At 40.3% G+C, this 23,342-nt stretch overlaps 1 protein-coding gene across 2 annotated transcripts; it reads right to left on the bottom strand.

Annotated features, from left to right (window-relative positions):
- Nucleotides 1–538: 538 nt before the first annotated feature.
- On the bottom strand, nt 539–22,586 carry LOC116311413 (retinoblastoma binding protein 6). Of its 2 annotated transcripts, XM_039611020.1 has the most exons (20): nt 22,525–22,586; nt 20,432–20,565; nt 19,135–19,222; nt 16,556–16,604; nt 13,795–13,839; nt 13,590–13,678; nt 13,347–13,443; nt 12,667–12,809; nt 11,260–11,429; nt 10,817–10,920; nt 10,461–10,649; nt 8,842–8,993; nt 8,357–8,459; nt 8,186–8,258; nt 8,007–8,049; nt 7,581–7,910; nt 7,340–7,471; nt 4,464–6,536; nt 3,530–3,620; nt 539–2,839 (listed from the first exon to the last, which is right to left on the bottom strand). In XM_039611020.1, the coding sequence occupies exons 1-20, from the start codon at nt 22,569–22,571 to the stop codon at nt 1,607–1,609; spliced, it is 5,385 nt and encodes a 1,794-aa protein (XP_039466954.1). In that variant the 5' UTR covers nt 22,572–22,586; the 3' UTR covers nt 539–1,606. The 2 variants fall into 2 exon arrangements, with proteins under 2 accessions (XP_039466954.1, XP_031584381.1); XM_031728521.2 differs by lacking the exon at nt 22,525–22,586 and having other exon boundaries at nt 20,432–20,993.
- Nucleotides 22,587–23,342: the final 756 nt, after the last annotated feature.

The following is a 23,342-nucleotide window of genomic DNA, read 5'->3' as shown; positions in this document are numbered from 1 at the left end:
ATTTATTTTGCTCTAGCTTGATAGTGTAGTGTTTTACACCAAGACTACTGTAGTTTAGTGAATATAAACTAAAGTCTGAAACGAAAAAAAACTCTTTAGATAACTAAAATAAAAATAGAAACTAGACTTTTCAAAAATATTAAAACTAACTGAAATTGTTTTATTAACTTGGAAAACAATCTGAAATAAAAAAAAAAAATACAGAGGAAATGTTAGTTTTAGTATTTGTTTGGTAAACGTTATTACAACCTGCATGATGAGGCTTTGATGGACGTGCTGAGATTTTGGATTGTTACAAGACTTTAAACTATTTTCAAAAAGTTTTTATTCTAACGATTGTGCTCATTTTCCCAAATCTTGTCTCTCACATATGCTCTTCATGTAATATTATTCTAAAAAACAAAACAAAAACTAAAGCAAACACTGAAACTAATAAAACTAAAAAAAAATTCAAATGATCAAGAGTAAACTGAATTATGAAAATTCATTCTGAATAAAATTAGACTGAATAAAACACAAAAACTCAAATTGAAATCTCAATCCCTGAAAGAGACAAAATTCCTTTGGGTTGTTTCAGGAAGTGCATTCAGGGTTCAGCCAAATCAGGATGTCAATGCATAACTCTGAAAAGTGACATCCCACATAATGTTTACTGCATCTACTTTAAATATATTTTACATCGAGTATACAACCCTTGTGCTATTCAGCTATTTAAGCAGGATTATAAAATTGAGGAATTGGCCTGCAGGATTTTCAGAACAGTACATAAATAGCTGCTGTTTATTATATATTGGTGGTAGCTGGATCTATTGTAATAGAATTTATCTGCAAAAATAATCAGACTTTAAGGTAAAGATGCAACAGAAAGTCAAATCCAAAGTGCAGTGAAGTAGATGTACTGTATATTAAACCTGCAGGTACCACTTGTCCTCACTTGTAGAATCAGCAGACATCCAGACAGAAACACAAGATTTTAGATTTTTTTAAATGATTATTTATTTCCCTCAAAACAGGAAAAACTAAACTTGCCTCTACTAAATCATTCATCTATCCAGTAGTTTTTAGATTAAACATAAAAAAATTAATAAATAAACAAAATACAACACAGAGGTTAAATCCTAAATATTCACAGAAGGCTGTGCATTTTAAATGATTACAATCTTTTTCTCAGTAATCCAAACGCACCCCTGTGCGAGGCAAGGCAAATTATCGACTGACTATTCAAAATGTAAGATTTCCATCCATAGCAGATTCATGTGAATCGTAACTGCTGGCAGTCCTGAGCAAGTTGTAAACAAGTGCAAAAATCCTTCAAGTCAAAATAATTCAAGAGCGTTAAGCTTCGCCCTGTGATTTCAGTCACATTCATTTCTTTTTTTTGAATTTTGTATAAAGTGCCGTTTCTTCACAATTTTATACGAGGATTGCGAATGCTATAAATGAATTATGAAGATCTTAACGTGATACAAAACGTATCCTGGAGCAAAAATTAAACAAAAGTAACAACAAAAAACAAAATCCAGGCACCTGTTGGTCAGAGAAAAAAACATCATTCAAGTAAATTTAACTTTATTTTTAGAGTCGAGGTGACACATCCGAGTGGGGATCAGTGGTTTTCCTTTCGTTTCCACCTGTCGGCCCCCTCTCCTCCGCTCTCCTCTTCTGCGCCCTCTCTGCTGTTCTTGGACTTCTTGTGTGTGTGTTTCTTCAGCTCTCTGTCCTGCGGCTGCTCCAGGGTCGCCTGCCTTTTCTCTTTTTTCTGCCTTTTTTGTTTCCTCTCCTTCTCTGTCCTCTTGTCGTCTTTGCTGTTCCCCTGGCTCGCTGACGAGCCGACGCTGCTGCTTCGGCTGCTGAGCATCTCCCCTTCCTCCAGATCCCTCCCTCCCCCGAACCAGCCTTCTTCTCCATCCACTTTATAATCAGCCTCATGCTCCCACCAGGCACCTCCACCCTGCACAGCCATCATGCCTCGATTTTCTCTCCCCTCTTTGCCTTCTTTGACTAATTTCTCAGCCTTGTTTGGTTTCCACTCTTCTTTTCCAGCTTTGCTCTGCATTAACCCCAAATGAGGGGATTCTCTTTGAGAGTATCCAGGAGATTCAAAGGGGAGCAGGTCTCTGCCTTTACCCCGGCTGTGGGAGTGGTGTGTCCCTGGAGCTCTGTCTTTATTTCGATCACTCCCTGATGAATCTTGGTGGTTACTGTGGTAGTGGCTGTAGTCTTTATCTTTGTATCTGAGATTCAGTGATGGCTCTCTGTGTGTTTTCTGTGCATCTTCATCAGGCAGGACGGGTTCTCTGCTTATCGTGCTGCTTTCCCTGTTTCTGGCACTGGTGAATTTCCCGCTGGGACAGGATGAACTCTTGTTGCTACCCTGGCTGCCCCCGTATTGCAGATCTGTCCTATCTGCATCGTGTGATGTTGAGAAGGAGTAAAACTGAGAGGAGGTGGGGAGATAGGCAGTGCGTTTTCGCTCTTTGTCCCCGTCTCTCCCACTTCCTTCCTCTCTTGTTTGTTCTTTTGACCTTTTCCTCTCTTGTTGCCTCTCCCTCTCTCTGTTCCTCTGCCTGTCCATCTCTCTCCTCGTCTCCTTGCCTGCATTTGCAGATGTGGTGCTTACAGCTCTGTCTTTGCCACTAGAGGGAGCCACACTTCTGTGTGACCAGGAGCAAGGAGAATCTCTCTCTTTCTCCCTGCGCCTCTCTCCCCGCTGTTCCTCGTCACCCTCTACTTTGTTGGTCACTGACGGTTGAGGCAGAGTCAAAGAAACACGGTCAGTGTGAACTCTGGCTTTTCCTTCATCCTGCTCATCGTCTCTCTCCCATGTTGATCGGGGTGCCTGGGAAATAAAAGTAAAAATACAATGTGACTCAGACGTCATGACTTTTTTTTTTAAGGGAGTAAGTCATAGTCATAGTAGCTTAAGCATCATTAGTTATTATTAATCTCTGGCACTCTTCCTCATGTAATCAGTTGTCCTGTCTCCTTTCCTTAACCCACAACTGGTTGTAACAGGTGACTGTTAAAAGGGAGTTTTTCCTTTTTGAGTTTCTTTTTTTCACTGTCACCGAGTGCTTGTACACAGGGGGTTATCTAATTAGGGCTTTCTTTCTACTATTGTAGGGTCTTTACCTTACAGTATGAAGTGCCTTGAGGCAACTCTTGTTGTCATTCAGCACTTTATAAATAAAACTGAATTGAATTGAGTGACAGAATGGTGGCACAGTGGTTGCCTGATAATAAGATCCTATATGTGAATCCACCATCTGGCCAGGGCCTCACTATGATGAGTTTGTATTCCGGTTCTCCGGCTTCCCGACACAGTCCAAAGGCATGCAGTTAGTAGGGTTCTACATTGCCCATACACTTGTCTGTTTCTCTGCGTTAGCCCTGCCCACACTGGGGACCTTTCCGGGTATACCCTGCCTCACAGACCCCCCACAACCCTGAGTAGAATAAGAGGAAGAAAATGGATGGAGGGATGAACTTAGGTGGTGGATGCTTATATAACCTGGGCTGACATACACACCTGAATGTGTACCAGCTCCTTCCATCTTTCTTGGGTGTATTTCTCCAACGTTTTCACCACTGTCCTCCTCTGACGACTCTCTTCTTCACGGCTGCCCAACACACATACACAAGATTAAACATCACAGGTAATCTAATAAAAGAAGATACACAGCTGCAACACTAGATCTCTTTAGTCTTTAATTGCATCCTAGGATGTTCTTTAGTCTTTGTAGATCCCTGCGGAGAAAATTACTTTCTGTGTTTTATGTGTTAGGAGCAGTGGGCGGCCACCCTGCAGAGACTAACTCGAGTAACAAGCCAGTGACTCAATTGAAGACATGAGGAAAATTAAACTAGCATGTTTTAACAGTGAGGAAAATCTGAGATCCAAGAATGCATGTGAATGTTAGACAAGGCGCTTGCTGTGAAGATGTGATAAACAAATAGCAGCCGAGCTGGTGGGACAAATAAAGATAAAATGATAAGACTGCAAATTCTGTGCAGCTCTGATAGGAAAATATTTCCCTGACTGTTAAAGACCAATCCAGGGTATTATGTTCTTATATTAGAGGTAAAACAATGTTGAACTTAATTTACTTGTTAATTATCTAATGTAAAAAAAAAACTATAGTAATCTAAATGGCTGTTCAGATAAATTTTGGGTTTTCTACCTGCTTCCACTTTTTCCAGTGAAAGGAATTACTGTTGTTCTAAGTTTAGGAACAGTTTAAATTGAATACACATCTTTAGGATCAGCAGTGGTGTTCAGACAGAAAAAAAGACATATGACAATGTCACCACAACTTGTAACAACTAGTTGTCTTGGTAATGTACTTTGATCTAGACTTTGAGAAACGCAATCATATTTTATTATCAGATCAGATAAGATAAGATTAGATAAGATTATTATTTAATCTAAACATCTAAAAAAATGAAAGCAGTAACATTCTGACCTGCCATCACCCAGCTTGGTGTTAGGTCCATCTTGGTGGCCTTCATTTTTGCTCCTTGATGAGCTGAACCTCAGTGTACCTTCCTCCCTCGTCATCATCTCGATGCCTTCCATCAGCTCCTCCTTCCACGCTTCTGTATTTTCTTGCTCCTTCTGTGAGTCTCCCATCTCTTGATCTTTGTCGTCATCTCTCAAACTCTCTTCTTCCCCCTTTTCTGTCTCACTCTCCTCCACTCCCGTGAGCGCACAGTGCCATAAGTCTAATTCCCCCTCGTCTTCATCGTCTTTTCTTTCTCTGGTGTTTTCCTCCTCTCCTGCAATCGCTCCCTTATCATCTCTGAAGGTAAATTTGTCCCATGTCAGTCTTGTTTCTCCTTCACCTTGTATCAGTTTGTCTTCAGAACGGTCTTCCTGGTTTCTACTGGATTCCTTTTCATTTAGTTCACCTCTGTTGACCCTCTGAACCTCCTCTCTATTTTCAGGGTAATTGATGTTTTCCTGCGCCTTCCCTGTAACCTCGTGTTTTCCATTGTTCTCCTCTTTCCTTTTGCCATCCAGGTTGATGTTGATGCTTATCTTCATCTGCGGTTTCACCTTCATCCCTTCCTCCCAGATGTCTTTCGCTGTCAGAGGCCATGTTTTCTTCTCTGACTTCTTCTCTGTTTTTTGCTTCTCTTTGTCAAGTGGTTTCAGGAATTCACTAAGACGGTTTTCAGGCTCCTCTGCTGTTTTTGTTTTCAGGTGTTTGCCACTTTGCATCTCACCAGAAAGACTACCATCCCTTTCATTCTTCACCAGATCCTCATTCTTTCTTTTCCTATTCTCCTCTAATCTAGAGTCAGGAGTTTTGCTGCCTCCAGGGTTTTCTTCTCGCTCTTTGCTCGTCCTGTCTAGCTCTTTGTTGGGTTTTGCTTTGTGCTGTCTCTTCCCATCACTAAAGTCTAAATCTCTGCCTCTTTTCCAGCATTCCTCTCCTTCTGAATTGCTTTCCATGAATTTTCTTTCAGGTTGGTCTTGTTTCAGGACAGTTTGGTCTGAATCTTTCTGTACTGGAGTACTATGCTTGCAGGCCTTTGGTTCACTGCTGTGCTTCCTCTTGTCCTTTCTGCTGTCATCTCTAGAGCTTTCAGCATGAGCGGGCGAAGTCTCCTGTCCATTGTCTTCAGGTTGTTTCTTCTTCTTCTTTTGTTCATGTTTCAGTGGGCTTGACTCCTCCAGTTTTTTCAGTGGCTTATTGTCTGTACTCGGTCCTTGCAGTTTCATTCCCATGCTACTCTTTGAAAGCGTGACTTGTTTATGTCTTGACTTCTCATTGCACCTCTCAGTAGATGCTCTCGGCTGAGCTCTGTCTTCAGATGGCGTGAAGCGACTGTCACTGGACGACTGAGATGGAGGTGATCGGCTGTCATTAGCCTTAAAAGACACAGAGGAACTGCTGTCACTGCATGACTGAGACGGCGTGGAGCGACTCTCGCTTGAAGAATGAGATGGGGGAGAGCGACTGTCACTGGATGACTCCGACGAGGGGGAGCAGCCATCCATCTCAGCAGGGCATCTATCTTGTGGTTGGTAGCGAGAGTTCAAGCTGGCTTGCGATTGATTTCTGCTTCTGTCTGTGCTCACCCACTGAGGGGGAGGAGGAGGAGGAGGAAGACTGAGTAGGGGAACAGGCAGCTGGTGGAGCTGATGATAGCTGCTGAAATATTTCTCATACCACTCTTTGTACTCATTCTTCCACTGCAGGTAGCACTCCCTGTCCAGCTCCAGGCTGTTTGCTTGACTTGTGCACATGTTTCTGGAAATACTGTCCTCTGAGCGTGCCGCTTCCTTCCCTGAGCGCTCTCCCCGCTTCCTGGAGTGGTTGCTGCTTGAAGATGACTTCTTGCTACGATGGCGACTGTGATGGCGGTCCTTTCTGCCTGATGGAGACTTGGACCTGGAATGACGAGCCCTTCGAGGTGAAGACGACGAGGATGGTGTAGGTGAGCGCGAGCGTTTATAACAGTAGGTATAAGAGCTAGGCTGGCGAGAGCGTGTGTGCAGGTCTCTCTGATGAGAGTAGGGAGAGCGGTGTCTAAAGAAGAAGATGAAAACACAAGACAGTTTTCACTGTATGTAAAATACATGATTATTGGTTGGTGGGTCTTATTAGGTGGTTGTGGAGGCCCTGTGGTGCCCTTTTATTCTTTGGAGATTCTCCTATTAAATTTCAGTAAAACAAAGAAAGATCGTGGTTAACTTCCAGAGGGGAAAAAAAAAAAAAACTATGACTAAGCCCATTAACATCATGGATGAGAAGGTGGAAACAATGGACAGCTACAGGTACTCAGGCATTTACGTGAATGACAGACTTGACTGGAGGACCAAGAATAATGCTGTGAACAGGAAGGGAATGAGCAGACTGTACTTTGTGAGAAAGCTCTGATGTTGGAGATCTTCTACCAGCCTGTGGTACTGTTAGAAGAGCTCCATCATCATGAGTGGTACTGCTATCGTCTTCTGCTCTCCACCACAAACAACCCATCTCACCCGCTCCAGTCTACACTACTGAGGCAGCATTCCATAAAGAATGCTTCAGGAAATCATTCCTACTGTTCTCTTAGGTTTATATTATACATATAAGTTTTTAATGACATTTGCACTACTCTACATTTGTACTAAATGTTTTTATATTATTTATTTACTCCACAAATGTAATGTGAATTTTCAGGTTTTTAAACATAACAGAGCTACTGGGTTTTTTTTTGCTCTGTATTTGTCCTGCATGTTTTTAGTATATAAATCGGTTTCTGTCAGTCCTGAAGTCCTTTCATTTCAGGATGGTGCAAAACAGCAAAAAACTGTAAATAACATTCCTGTATAAGGGCCACAAAATACCTTGATCTGCTTCTGGAGCGAGAGCGAGACTCAGAGCGACTTGAAGACTGAGAGTAGGAGCAAGAGGCCTTGGTTGTGGAAGACTTTGAATGTGAAGAGGAGCGTCTGTAGCCAGATGCTCTTTGAGGTGACCTGAGTGACAAAAAGTGACATGTAAAGATATAAAATATATATTTTATGTTCAGTTTATCATGTACATCTATAGAATAGTATAAACATAATTCTGTAAGAAGGTACAGACCTCTCTTTTTTCTTTCTCTGATACTTGTACCACTCCTGGGGAATGAGATGAGGGATGGAGGAGGTGGTGGTAGTAGAGGAGCAAAGGGAAGGGATAGGGGTACCCTGGGGGGCTGGAAGGGTCCAGATGGGTGTGGCAGGTGGGTATCCAGGAGGGTAAGTGCTGTGCGACTGCTGAGCTGATAAGTACGTGTGAAAAAGTGGGGAGGGAAAAAGAGGTGGTGGAGTATTTGAATATGAAGAGGAGGATGATGTGGAGGGGATGGTAGAAAGCTGCTGGGTATTAGATTCAGTCTTTCCTCCAGCGAGACAAACCAAAGATGAAGAAGAGCTATAAGGAAGGTACAGGAAAGGTAAAAGATGTCAGTGTTTAATGAGTGGAAAAAGGCAAATACAAACCCCTAACTCAGAAACACACACTACCGACCTCTCCAAGCTGACTGAGGATTCAGGGTATACTGGGGTTGGACCTGTTGATTCAAAGAAAAAGTGTTTTTTTTCCTCATTATTTCCTGATTTTAGTGACATTACTGGCATGTGTCTAAACACAAGGTTAACAGTAGGGAATAGATTATCACACACTGATAATGTTTATTAGTCACTCACCTGAGCAGGAGTGTTGATTCTCTTGACTGACGCTACCTGTCAGAGGCTGCTCTGCTACTGGAGCGTCATTATCCTAAACAGACACAAATGCCACAAGATTTCATTAAAAAACACAAACAAAAAAACATTATTATTGAGTGAGAATGACTGTTCCTGTGTGAATGTCCTCACCGGTGTTATGGGCCGTGACGGTGGATCAGTCGGATCTTTGTTTGAAACCTTTCCAGACAGGGCAGCACCTGCTGAGTCACTGCACATCTTTCCTTCAATCTCACTGAGTAAATACATCACAGTCAGCACAACATGATCGCAATCATTTAAATTCTCCTCATTCTTACCTCTTTAGCAACACTGCAAAGCTGCAGCTACAGTGAAATTACTCCAAAGTGTTCTTTTTTATAAATAGCAGCGCCAGCTATTTTAAAACCCTTTGATTTTAAATTGGAAATACAGTAGTTAAATTCACAGTTTATCGTCAGACAACGAGCGTTACTTCATTGTCAGGCAACACTAGGAGCTCCCAAACAGCTGTAAGTGTGTTTTCACTGCTGTCTGGCTGGAGTGGGACATCTTTAACATCCTCAAATATTATGAAGATCGTCCACAATGTGGATGTAGAAATTCCCATGTAAAAATCAGTGTAATATTATACATACTTCTCAGATATTTCTAGCTGGTTTTCTAGAGGCTGGAGGAATGTGCCTGCTGTGTCATTCTCAGAGGCTGGGTCTGTTGTTGTGGGTTGAACCTCAGAGACTTGAGACTGTGGTGGTGTATTTGCAGTCTTTAGATGATCCAGAAGAGAGTCCTGAACAGGGGGTATACCAAGAAAACATTGCAGGGATCAAAATCCAGTGGAACAAACAAGGAAACAGAAATGCTAAGGAAGATCTTTCTAAAACAGAATCCCAAAGCTTAAATGATTATTAGTGATGATGGCTAATTTACTGGGCTGATCTACAGAATTAAATTAAATTAGATGGGGTTTTTTTTTACGATTGCTGTGCCACACATAACACGAGCTAACTTATAGAGCAAGTTAACAGCAAATGGTGAACAACAGAGGTATTATACTCTTGCAACAGCAGTAGAAAACAAAGTTTTCTTAGTTTTTAGTAACTTTGTAAGTTTACCACAAATAGATCTTAATTGAATCGAGTCCTCATCAGCTCTGTCGCTCTCTTTATATTTTGTCTCTCAGGTTAAATACCTTTTGGACAGCTTTTTATTGCTTGTTAACATAAGTGCAATAAAACTTAATATGCTGTTGTGAACTTTATTACCATTGTTTTCTCAACAATGTCTTCTTGTGTGCTACACTCCTTATACGATACGGTGGACACCCAATAAAACTAGAAACCGGGTAAGAAGAAACTATCACGACTGCAAATTAAAGGAAACTGCAAGAGTTTTAAAAATGATTTTAGTCATAAATATGAATTTAGCATTTCATATTCTTTTCATTTGTCCCTTTTTAAAAAAAATAAAGTTAAGGCATGATATTAAATCAAGTCTACAGTGAGAAAGGTTATTAATTTAATAATAGTACTGGAACTTCTTTTCAGTAGATACCCAAAGCCAAGGTGTCTGTATCAATATCAGGCCTGAAAAAGTTGGATCACTGCACCTCATTTGGGAAACATTTCATCAAAGCCAATAAGCCAAACCAATAACTTACAATAGAGGAATATAGTACATTAGGACTGTGCGATATGGCAAAATATATCAAGTGATGATATTAAAATGTCTATTGTTCCTTTAGATGATGCTTTGCAATAGTCACCACGGCACCACAGGAAGGACCAGCCAAAAAACATCTGGGTTCTCATTCCTAAACGAGGGGCTAGAGCCATCAGGTGCACAAAATAAACCTCAGAAGAAGAAAATAGTGGCCATTACAACTTATATCTGTAAATATATAGAAAATATATAGAAGCTCTTATGTGACTACGTGGGGTCATTTAGTGTGTGTTGCTACAGGTTAACGTAAGGCTGATATTGATATGTTAAAAAGTACTTTTGATTTGGTTATTATATAAAATATTCACTGAATTTACAGAAAATGCACTATACTGTGATTTATATCATTATCAGGATAACAAATGACTTATATCAGGATATGAGACAGTACATGCATATTTCTTCTTTGGGTAAATACAGAATGTTGCCAAGACCTACCAAAGGTCTTATCCTGAAAAGAAAACAGTAATTATATTATTTGCAGGTTCTTTATTTTTCCTGCCTGCCAGGTGAAACATATTATTAAAAGGCTCACCTGCTGGCTGTGGGATGACTGCTGAGGTTTCTGTGGCTGGCTCTGCATGGGCAGAGGGGGCGGGGTAGGGACAGGGGGCGGGGTAGGGACAGGCGTTGGTGCTGGAGTTAGGTTTTGAGACTGGGAGGTGGCTGGTTTTCTTTTCAGGCTTTTGTCTTGTCCTTGTTCTTTCTTAAAATTGTTGACAGCCTGTGGTGGGAGAAAAATGGATGGAGAGCAAAGTGAATGCTGCCACTGAATCTTCTGGTGAGACGTTACCGATCAACAGTACAACATCAACTGTACCTTGAAAAAGAAAGCATTATTACAAACATTTTAATCTATAATGTATAATTATTATCACTCTGTCAATTCACCTGTCTGAGAAATTTATTGGCTATCAAGGTGTCAGGAGAGACTTCTGACTGGTCACAGGTGGGACAGATATGGTACTCTGATTCCAACAAGGCAGTGCGAATACCTGAGTGAGAGAAAAGGAGATTAAAGAGCAACCAGAGCACTGTTTATTTGTACAATAATGTGACACAGTCCTACAGTTTGAACCAGTGCCGTGCTTTCACTGTCGAGAGTATGACATCCTGGTTGTGCCCATTTGTGACCGACATGCACTCATCTTTCTGCTGCTTTTGGTAGGCAATATTTGCACATTTTTGCTGATATCTGTAACACACTTTAACATTTCTACAATTTTGTACTTTGTGTAATTAGGTTATTGAATTAGTAAGAACTGGATATCAGGTTCAGGTGATTAGATGTTTAAACTATTAATTTATCTTATGTGTGTGTAGCAGACACTCACATTCATCACAGTAGCTGTTTCCACAGCAGGGTATGACCACGGCATCAGCCAGCAGTTCATTACAGATCAGACAGAGGAGCTCACTAGGTATGGGATCATCCTGGTCTTCAGACTCGGGCTCCTGTGCAAGGAAGGGAGGTTTCTCCTTCTTGCCAATAGCATATGCCTCTCTATGGACAGAAAAAAGTACATGCACATTTACTTTTGTGTCCAACCCACCGTCATTATTGCACTTTTCTGTTGCGCTGTCTTGTGTTTGTATCGTTCTGTTCTGTCTGGTGTTGCACTGCCTTTGTTTTGTTTTTTTGCAATTCCTGCAATTTTTTTCACACTTGCACTTTATGTAGTCCTGTGTTGATTGTCTTTTATGTGTAGCACCATTATCTTAGAGGAACGTTGTCTCGCTTGAGTGTGTACTGTACCGCTGCACATGGTTGAAATGACAATAAAGCCTGTTTACTTTTATTTATTAACAGGATGCTTTTAACTAGATTTACTTCAATTGGGTACCTTTAAGAGAAGGCTGTTAATTTGACATGTGACTTCAAAAATGGCTACTAATAAGCCAAAAGTACAGAGCATGGACTGAAAAGGAGGATGTCTATCTACCCATCTATCTATCTATATAAAATACAGCTCTCTTTCGAATAACAACTCGTTACAACAGTGGTATGCAGAAGAGCATCTCTGAATGCACAACATATCCAACCTGCCTGCCACTCCTGTCAGCTGAGAACATGAAACTGAGACCAAAGTTCACAGAAGCTAACCCAAATTATAAAATGGAAGGCTGGAAAAATGTTGCCAGTTCTGATGAGTCTTGATTTCTGCAGCAATATTTGAATGACGGGGTCAGACCTTAAAGTTAACAGCTTGAAAGCTGCCTTGTATAAACAGTTCAGGGTGGTGGTGTAATGCTGTGGGGGATTATTTCCTTGGCACACTTTGAGCCCCTTAGTACTAAGTGAGCTTGGTTTAAGTATAGTTGCTCTATTGCATATTATTGCTGACCATGTCTGTCATGACCACAGTGTACCCATTTTTTGATGGCTTCTTCCATTAGGATAATCCGCCTTGTCACAAAGCTCAAATGAACTTAAACAGCTTTCTTAGCCATGACAATGAGCTCACACAATCCAGTAAAACACCTCAGGCATGTGGTCAAACAGCAGATTCACATCATGGATGTGCAGTCGACTAATCTGCAGCACCTGTGTAATGCTGTCATGTCAACGTGGACAAAAATCTGAGGAATGTTTCCAGTACCTGGTTCAATCTATGCCATGAATAATAAATGCATTTCTGAAGGCAAACTCTAAGAAAAAGTTTAAATAAATGTATTTCCCCAACTGTCAAACAAAAGAAACATTAATAAACACACACAGTAACACTTTTATTTACACTCACGCATCTATGGCAGGAACTGCATAGCGACCACAGTTGGTCAGCTTGGCGCCTTTTATGTTGGGATCATCCACTTCGACCATGAAGGAACGTGGGATGCCCGTGCTCTTCTTTATCCTCAGGGGTGCCTCAGAGTTTTTATCCTGCTGTCAAAGACAGAAACATCTACATTTAAAGTCACAGATTCCAGCTTTATATTAAAAAAAAAATACTTTTTCTTGTCTAGTAGACTAGCTTTGCATGATTGATATGTTAAATAAATCCTCAGCCATGAATCCTCTAGCTGAAACAAGCTACTCTGATTGCCTCATCCTTGCAAACTGAAGGTTTGAAAAGCAGATGGGTGAAGCTTTTGTGCTCACAGCCAGAGGTATCTCTCTGAGATGACCATATTAGGATAACTTGCTGATGTAATATGGAGCCAATAGTAAAAAGAAACTGCACATGTGCTTATCTCATTATCTGGAACCTTGGCCATTTTTAATATGTTGGCTAAAGAATAAATATAACAGAAATCCAGGAAAAGCATTACAGATATCTGAAGTACACATGTGCATACGCAAACACTATCAGCACTCAAAGAAATTATACATTTCTACATTCTACTACTCACCCAGGTTTATTTTTCAATTCACAATTTGTACAAGTAGCTAAGTCACTTAACAGATACATTATGGCCTTACCCCGCTGGAAGGACAGTTCCTGATGTGGTGTCCTGGATTTCCACAGCGATAACAGGTGTAATTCGCAGAAAGGACATTGCTGGGTTTTGTGTTTACACTGGAGAATAATACGAAGAGCCGAGTGAGAATGTGTAATGTAAAAAGGACATCAACCAATAAAGAAGGAAGACGTAAAGAGAGATATGAGAACATGAGAAGAGTTTGAGAGATGGAAACTCGACAGTGTGAGGATACATGACTCACTTCATGGGGTCATAGATGGACTGATTTATCATAACTTTGATCTTATCCTCCTCTGATGCATCCACCTCAACCAGGTTAGCCATCTGCATCTAAATGTATGATGCGCAGCATACACAAAGACGTCAGGTGAGGATCAGTGTTCGGCTTGGACTGAAGCATGTAAACCAAGATAAACGTGCATAAGAGAAATAGAAAATAGCATTACCTTGGAGAAAAAGGACAAGGCTCTTGTAGAACTGTGATCATCCATCTGTCAGAATTAAACACAAAAAAAGTTTCATAAAAGTAATCATGACGGCCGCCCCCGGTTACCCAGCTCGTGGGAAAAGATTAAAATTGTTTATCCAAAAATGTCTGAAAATAAAGTTTGAGGTTTGACATACAAGCATACACACAAACACACACAAAACAAGACATTTGAGCTACAAACTTTTACCCCCAAACTGGGCTAAACCACAATTCACAAAGTTTTAGTTGTGATTTCGTAAAACAAACTGAAAGTAACAAGTGTCATTTAAATGAACATAAAATTTGCATCAGCATCCATCTGTGATTTTCACAGTGTGACTGATCACTGTCCACACAGCTCACACTGCATTTCTCCAAAATCTTTAATTTAAAATGTAAAGAAAACTTTACAAAGCATCCTGGGAATGTACACTTGTCCAGCCAGTGTTTTTCTGGGGGGGGAAAGCATTTATTATTATTGTCTGAGGATCTATTTATGTTATCCTTCTCTACTGTGCTGGAACAGAGGAGCAAAGAAAGAAATCCAAACTGCATGTGTGACAGAGGCCATGAATTGTTGGACAGGAAAAACCTGTTTAATAGGTTCTGGTGTAGTAGCCTTTAAATGGAAACACTGTAGAAACACACATGCAGAAACGCGCATGGCCCCAAGAGGATTAATCTTGTGAGCTTTACCAGCTTGAAACTGAGACTTTGGCTAAGACCAGAATGTCTCTGTTGGACTGTTGTGAAAGTTTTGTGGAGCTTTCAGAGTGAGCTGTAACTGCTTTAATGAGTCTTTTGCCTCATGTAGATCAGTATATTGAATTGTACAAATATTTGGCTGATAGGCCAGAAAGCATGCCAAATAGGGTAAATTAAACTAAGATAAAGATAAAACATCCCTGAAGTGAGCCTTTAGCTGAAGCTGCTACTATACAGAGAAATTAAATACACCAGCAACAAGATATGCAACATTTACAAAAAAAAAGGCACATACAGTACACATATGACACAATGTTCAACGTTATGAAGGTCAAAAGATGGTACTCTGAAACATCTGTTTGTTTCGCTCTGATATCATCGTTTAAGCACGTCAGCTGTAATAATTTATACTCGTTATGTTATACAGGAGCTGCTGATGTGAAGTGTTGTGGCTACAATTCTTTGTTAATGTAACACATTTTTGTAAACATCTAAAAAGTCCAAATTCACACACTTACTATGTAATTTATAGCTTTATACATTTATACTTAAACCTTAAAGTTAATGTTGCATTTAAAATGCAGCATGCAAATCAAAAAGAAACACCTCTTGACTGAACTATATGATATTGTTAATGTGAATTTCAGGTGATGTCTTTTTGGTCTGCATCTCTCTGTCTCTACAGCTTTGATTCCCAATACCAGTATTTTGCAAGCCCCCCTGCACGAGGAATCCAGTATAAAATGGGTGGAGTGGCCCTATAAGCTTGATAAATGGCCAGTGATTCCATTGTCTTTTCTCTGTGTAGAAGTGTATATTAGCGTCACTCTCCACAGTGAAGAAACACATACTCAGTACATAACACAGCTTGATATAAATAACTTTATTGGTAGAAAAAAAACAACAACACAAAATTAAAAAGTCTGTCCACGTCGGTCCAACAGACTCAAAACACTAAGAAGAGTGGCAGACACTTCTCCTACTGAGAAACCAAAGAGAGAAATCAGGTCAGTGCACACCAGTTAAGACTGCAGCAAGTGAAAGTTTGACTTTACCATCTTTAACTGAATTACACACAAGACCGCACTATAGTGTTTTAGAATGAAATACTTACAATGCACAGCTGGGTCCCTGAGGAATGAGCTTCTTTTGTTCTTGTTATAGATCAGAGAATAAGCCTTTTTAGCTCTGTTACTTTAGCAGTCGATGGCATTTATTACTTAAAGTCATGTAACATGACATGGCTATACAACTCTAATTTCAGCACAAATCTGCATATTTCTCCACTTGAAGGGTGTCTTCTAATAACGCTGTCCATCACACCAAGGCAGTGATTTCAATTATGGTGGTTCTAAGTTAATCACATTATAAATCTTCAGTAAGAATTTGGAACTTTACAGCAGCCTGATAAATTAAAGTTATGCAGTATTTGCCCAGAGTTGATAGAATTTAGACCATAAAAAGTGCTAAAGTGGCTTCTGGATGAGGCGAGACTGGGCAGTGCCAGCATCATTAAACAGTTGGGTTTATCAGCTGTGAATAGCTGGCCTGCATGATAATGTTTGACCCACCCGAGCAGCTCCACCTCCCACAGAAAGATACTGAACAATCTTCAACAATAGACGCTGACTGGTGACACAGCAGCTTGATAACATAACAGCTGAGAATATTTATTTAATAAAAGTGAGCACATACGACCGGTTTGATTGTAAACTTTCTTTTTAAATGTTTTTTTTTTTTTTTTTTTTTTTTTACTTTTTTTAGTCAGTTATCTTCAAACACTATTAAATTGTTATACTGTGATTGTAAAATACATATACCGAGATTCACATCAGCTTTGATCCATTTTTTCCGCTTAATTAAAGAAAACGATGCATGTCACATGTATTCTATGTATTATTATTCTTTGTTATAAAACGCAGCATGCCATTTTTAAAAGACACAATCTTTAAAAAAAAAAAAAAAAAAAAAAAAAAAAGTGTGTTTTGTGGAGCTGAAGGCAAAGTGCTGTGGGATGTGGTTTGGCTACATACTGCTCTGCTGGCTCCAAAGGCGTGGTGAAGCTGGACTTCTGATCGCTCACTGAAAAACAACAAAAAAACATTTTTAAACCAGAGTCCTCTACGACGGTGTGAGGCACAGATTTTTTTTTTTTCCTGTCAATAGTCAGTTGTCCAAATTTTACATAACAGTCTTATGTAAAATTTAAGAGCACTTTTAAAAGCTGGTTCAGTGAAAGTGATGGATAATGAAATCTACAACGGAGTGCTTTCTTTTGTTCAGAAAAGTGCAGACAAAGCAGGCAAATCAGGTTTCAGCAGCCTGCATTAAACAAATCAAGAAGATATCTTCCTACAGTGACCTTAAAATAAGATTTCTGTGTTTTTCCATACAGAGCATTCCCTGCCGAGGTGCACAGCAGGGACAGTACCACACAGACAGAATTTTATATATCAAGAACAACAACCCTGAAAGCTGCCTACTTGATTTGCCTACTCACACTGCTGAAGCTCCACATTGGCCTTAAAACAAACAGAGCAGGAATGCAGAGTTTGTCCCCTGTGATTACATTGGAAATACCCCAGGAAGGCAGTTCTTGATGTCCACTCAACGAAAAGAGCAATTTCTGAAACGCCAGCAAAGCCAGTTGTTCACATGGGCACCTGTGAACAACTGGCAAAACTGAAAAGGCTGAATATTTTCTGTCTCTGAGAGACACATTGGGAGGACTCTTTAACACACTCAGAAGAGCTAACACAAAGGTACAGACAGGCTAAATTTCAGTTCTTGTGTTGTTTAGAGCTGATGGAACAGAAAACAGTGAATCACCTCAGAGTTCAGGGTTCTTCCTGATATGTGGACTAAATGATTGGTCTGGATCTCATGGGCGGAAAGCTAAACTGATATTGTTAAACTTCTATAAACCCTCATTCCTCCAAAATTTGGATGCTGTGTAAAATGTAACAACATGTAGAAAAAGTGTCTAAAGATACAACTTATTTCTCTTTGGTTCTTTGGTTCAAATGATTATTTTCCCAAGTCGTCTTATGCGTAGACAACACTGAATCATCCCTTTATTTCTGTGCCTTTTTAAGCTTGAATGATTCGTAGGTCAGCGTTAAGGAGCTTACCAAAGCAAAAACACGCCTCTAAGAATGATCAAGGATGAGGACTGGAGTGAAAATGAGTAAAAAAACAAAACAAAAAAACAGTCAATCTCCAAAGAAAAACACTGAAAGACTTTCAGAAAGCCTTGAGAACTATTGCTGAACACCACTTTAAATTAAATAAATAAATAAAAGTCTGGCTCCTCGGAAGTAAAATATACAGAAAGATAAGATAAGATTTGGGAAAGTGATTTATAAAATGAATAAGCGCCTTGAGGCAACTGTTGTGGTGATATGGCGCTATGTAAATAAAATCAAATTGAAATTGAATTGAAAGATGTCAACATTGACAATTATTTTGTTTGAAAATATCCTCATATTGAATTAACAACAAAATGTTCACACAAAGTTAGAACAAGGGCATTTTTTAAGTCTCTGGGAACTATTAACCTGCATTTGTACATGCAGCAATGAACCACATGCCCAACAATAGTTTTCTTGAGCACATGCAGTCAGTTCCACTCCCTCGTCTAGATTTTGCTAGATTACATAAATCTTTAAATTACATTACTTACAGAAGGTGACGAAATCTTAAAATTTGTTTGTACATCTTATGTTGAGAAATACTATTGAGAAAACTATTGGTCCAAGCATAGCATGTCCTTCATTACAGAATATTTTCCAAATTAGATACACTTGATATTTGTTTGGACAATGTTTAATAAAAACAAGGTATGAATGATCACTGCATTGTTTTTATTTACATTTTAAAAAGTGTCCAAGCTCTTTTTAGAAACAGACTTAGAAATGATTGTTATTTATTGTTGTTTTTTTGTTTATTTGTTATCGCTTTTTTGAGGATAAACAAGCCTCCTCATGCAGGTGGAGAGCTCATTTTCTGCTTTTAATCTTGTTGGCAGTGTTACGCCACTCATTAGCCCTCATTCCTCTCACCAGTCTGTAGGGTGCTGACACGGCTAGTCACATGACCGCCAGTCTGTTCCAGCGAGGTCCTGCTTTCCAAGCATAAAACCCACAACACTGCTGGTTCTACTGCGTAAGCCTGACCAGTGATTTGGGTAACCACCGAGTTTGTCACCATGTAGTTTCCTCAGAGTATTTTCTCATGGTCATGTCATGCAAAATCCTCAAAACTCAAATGGCCTCTACCTGCAAACCAGTGCTTTTCATGAACCACAGCAAAAGCTTTACAGTCACTGACAAAATAAAGCAAATTAAGACTCTTTTTCTTATTAAAATTGTTGTTTTTTGGGGTTGGTTTTTTTGGGGTCAAGGTAGACTCTTATTAGCTTAACTGAATCTTTAGCTAGTATCCACTGCTACCCCTGGCTCTTGATAAGTCCTCTTGCAGTGAAACCTCAAAACTGAAGGTAAAGCTTTGGATTCCAGGTTGTAGCTTGCTCAGGCAGGGTGGAGCCTTTGCTATGGCAGGGACTAATAACAGTGCAGGAAATCAGATGGCAACTCCAAAAATATAGACTCACTTGTTGTGGGTCTTGCTGCTCGAGCTGGGGATCCTTCTGACGATGACAGATGAACCTTTGGGGATCAGACTGCCACAGTCAGTGTACTCTGAGAGGGAGAGATGAAGATAGTGAGGCTTTAAGGGTAATGATTAGCTCACCAGAAAGAATTTTAACTGGAATCTTAAAAACAAAAAGAAGATAAATAGCATAAGATTAGGTCTCAGCTTGACTGACAAGCCAAATAGGTAATAATGTAAAGTCTTAAAATATGCTGGGATTGCAACAAAGATAGATTTATCCATTTGTGAAAAATGTCTGTCTCAGGAGTCGGCTTCCCCAGGTGACATTTTGTCTGACCAAAACACCACAATCCAAAGATTTTCGTTTATCATACTACCGCCACACTACCACAAAAGATACCCTTTAAAAAAAACAAAAAACAAAGACAAACAAAACTAAACAAACTACCCATAATTCCAAACACCTCCACCCACCAGGAGCAGGTGAACTGCAGAATATGGCCCTGGGTCAGTATCCCATACAAACTGGCTTGAGGTGTCGTGACAAAGGCAAAGTCTAGCCAAGAAGTTGATAGAAATTAAAAATAATTTATTAAACACATATTTTTATTTTCTGTCCTTTTCCAGCATTGAGCCCTCATAACTTCATAAAACCATGAAAAGCTTCTGATTGCTTGATGACATGCTCTGCTACCTGAGCCACAGCCACCCCACAATAGCCAAACATCCCAATGAACTTGTACCACCCTCATGTGCAATATTCACAACAAACCTGCTCCATTACACTTATTTGATCCCCCCCCCCCCATCCTCTTACAAAGTTCATTACATATTTAATCTATTTCTTGGCCATGTTTACTTTTGTTCATGCCACAGTATATGACAGCAAATACTCTAATAACTCATTCATATGCGTGTGCATCTGGGAGCTCTTAACCGTATGATAATGAATAAAGAGGTGCTCCTGTTCCACCTTTGCTATTTTTAACTCAGGCTTCCCCTGAGACTTGTACATGCACTGACAGGGCTCACCCACCACCACCGTCAGGCCGCACGATTAAAAGCATGAGGCGTAAAAGCGGCAGGAATGTGGTCCATTCATTAGGCCCTTTTGTCCTAGCTTGACTTTTCTGGACCCCCACTCCCTGCCCTGTTTAACCTGAAAGAGGTGACGCAACGCTTACCTCTGTCTCCAAACAGCTGTGATAGCAGGACCACGTGCTTTCCGACAAAGTTGAAGACGTTGACTTCAGTTTAAACAAGCTCGTTATCAGTGCACACTCATGTTTTATTACCTTCTTTGGTCTGCGCGTTTGTGATCTGCAGGTCGCAGTCCCCGGCTCGGAGCTTCTCCCTGCCCATGATCTGCCTCTTCAGCTCATTCAGCGTGATGTGCACGCCATCAAAAACCACCGTGTCGTAGTTGAGTCTGGAGGAGAATTTATAATGAATGTGAGGCATGATGAAAAAAAAAAAACTCCCTCAGTCCAAAGTTGACTAAAAACCGACAGCTGACAGCTTTTCTGCGATGCCAGGAAACCTGCACTGTGCCAGTTGCTATGGGACTACAAAGTTAGCTAGCTGACGTTAGCAGCCGGTGCACCGAGCGACAGCGGTTCAGTGCTAACAGGCTGGAGCGTCAATTAACAAGTGCCTCACAAAAAGTGGCTTTTACGGGATGACATGACCCGACGTCTGCTCCGAGAGCCGCAGAAATTCAAATAAGAGCGCCTTCAGTCGGTTTCGAGTCTATTTTGAACTTTTATTCGCAATAACGTTGCTCTCGATCCCGAAGAGTTCGCTGACAGAAACCACCAGCTGTTTCCACCAGCAACGGCTCGTCAGCACAGGGCACGCGCCAGCTGATGCCGCGTTCACGTGACACCCCGCAACTTCCGAGTCTCCAACTTTACGCCAGCTCACTCAGCCGTGCGTGGTGATTACAGATCTAACAAATCGCACATTTTCCTAACGCTTTCAACGCATTCAAATAAAACGCTTCTAATTGCAGCACATTTAGCAACGAGGGGAGAAATAGTGCAGCGAACTCTTCGTTTCGTCCGTTAAATCTTTAAGAAAGGCATTTTTTTTTAAAGAAACACATCAAATCAGTCTTTGCAGAATGTAATTATTCTAACCAGTGCATATGTAATTTCACCAATGTCATGTTTTGTTGTTAAATAATTAAACATTTCTTTAATTATAATATTATCTGTAAAATCTTTGCCGTGAGATATCCTGGCACAATTCTTAGTGAGGACAGCGAGAATTTAAGCCCGCTACATCATGTCTAATCATAATTATGTTTTGTACCTGATGAAGATTGGTTATATCATAACGTTGTAATTTAATAAAATAATAGTAGGCTAAGTGAGACAGTGTCTTGAGGTTAGAATTTAAGATTTGTCTTTTTTTTAAACGCTCCTATGAGCACCTGTCATTTATATGGCTCTGCCGTGTCTTTCTCAACTAGTTTTGCAATCCAAAATATTTGATTTGATAACTTAAAATCTCGAGTTATTTTCTTAATTTCTAGTTATTTTGTCAGAAATTTGAGGTAATAAACCAAAATTTGAACTTTTTAAAATGTATTTGTTTGTTGGCTTGTGGCAGGAACAGGCGCACATACATTAAAGGGTGAGTCCGTGTTCTTGTTGTTTCTTAGCGTTGAAGGGCTGTTTTTGCCTTGTCACTTGAAGGCAGCACGTTGCCTCCTTACAGTAGTTCACATGTTTTTGGCCTAAGGGAGTGTCAAAGGCAGACTCAAATTCCTTTGAAAATTGCACCATCACTTGTCCAATTCTTTTTTCCTCCCTTCTTTTTAGTTCTTTTTCCTTTCTTTCTTTCTTCTTCTTCTTTTCTGTAAATTAGGTCCCCTTTCAATGTAACCAATATCTCCATTAAAGAAAAACAAAGAAATAAACAAACAACAAAAAACAACAACAAGGAAGTAACACAGAAGATGGAATAAAATCACATTATTTATATCAAGTAAGACTACACATCAGGTACCATTGGGTTAGTGTACAGTTTAAATAATCCACTAGAGGGACACAAAGCACCATTTATGATGCTTTCCTGTTGGCTGAATTTTAGTATGGTGCAGTATGAAGTCAGTCTAAAAGGTTCAGATTTTGACTCATTTGAAGCAACAGTCAAAGTAAAAACATGGTTCTTTTTTGCCCCGTGTTATTTGTATAAGTCTCCTATTTCAGTTAGTCTAATTTCTGTAATTAGTGACTTTTTGGTTTCCGGCTGTTCTGAGTAGATGGTTAGTAGATGTAAATTTTAAGGCGTTTTTGGCCTGACAGCTCCATATTCAATATCCCTTCTTCAGTGCATCCACTATCCTCTTTGCACTCTTTAACTTTGTCTCCAAACCACTCACCCTGCGATGTCCCTCTGTTTCCCATAGTGGAGCTCCTTCTTCTCCATCAACACTGTTACAGAAAGCATCACATCTGTAGTGCTCTTTTTCAGCCTGAAGCCACATTTCTGTTCACTGATCGTGACCCATCGTCTAAATCTAGTTTCAAAAACTCTTTCCCATGAACCTCATTAGCTTTAGCCCTCTGTACAGCTCTGCACATAACCCTTCTTTTTGAAAATGAGTACCAGTACACCTTCATTCCTCAGACATCCTCTAAATGCCCAGGATTGTCTTAAAAATTCCGGTCTGGTGAAAAAGTCCATTGCCCTGTCCTTCCCCTCCTTTCCCTGTGTTTGCATGGTCCTGGGTTCACCAGGCTTCCCTGTGTTAGCTCTGTGATATACCGGTGAGCAGGGTGTTTCCTGCCTCTGGGCTTGTGACAGCTGGGGGAGGCTCCAGCACCCTCCCTGAATTGGAAAAGCTGTTAAGAAAATGTGTGGATGTACAGGCTCACTGGCTGGTGACTGCAGTTTCATGTTTAGGGTTCAGCTAATCTTTAAAAAAAATCGAAACTAGTTCTGCAGCACTAACAGCAATGATGTAAATAGGAAGGAGGTGAGGAGCCAAGAACTGAGGAAACAAGTATGGCTTAGGAAGCAGGGCCTGTGACATCATCGCCACAGGTTGGTGGCAGGGGACAGCCGTGCACCGACTGGACTGCAAGCTGATTGGTTGGACTCCGATAAATGAAGGCAGAGAAAGGAGCGATGAGAGAGGAGTGCTTCTGCACTCGGTCCTCTTTCTTCCTTCAGCCTCTCGCTCTGTTCCTTTCTCTC

Source organism: Oreochromis aureus, linkage group 4 (genome assembly GCF_013358895.1).
Source record: "Oreochromis aureus strain Israel breed Guangdong linkage group 4, ZZ_aureus, whole genome shotgun sequence".
Lineage (NCBI taxonomy): Eukaryota > Metazoa > Chordata > Actinopteri > Cichliformes > Cichlidae > Oreochromis > Oreochromis aureus.
This window is presented reverse-complemented; position numbering and strand designations above follow the sequence as displayed.

What these genes read in the sequence shown, in the direction of transcription:
- LOC116311413 (XM_039611020.1), bottom strand. Translation starts at nt 22,571, where the DNA reads ATGGAGAAGAAGGAGCTCCACTATGGGAAACAGAGGGACATCGCAGG. An exon ending in CAGCTAGAAATATCTGAGAA is followed by an intron (nt 8,460 to 8,841) that starts GTATGTATAATA and finishes GTATTTACTCAG; the next exon opens with TGAGATTGAAGGAAAGATGT. An exon ending in CGCTCCAGAAGCAGATCAAG is followed by an intron (nt 6,537 to 7,339) that starts GTATTTTGTGGC and finishes CTTCTTCTTTAG; the next exon opens with ACACCGCTCTCCCTACTCTC.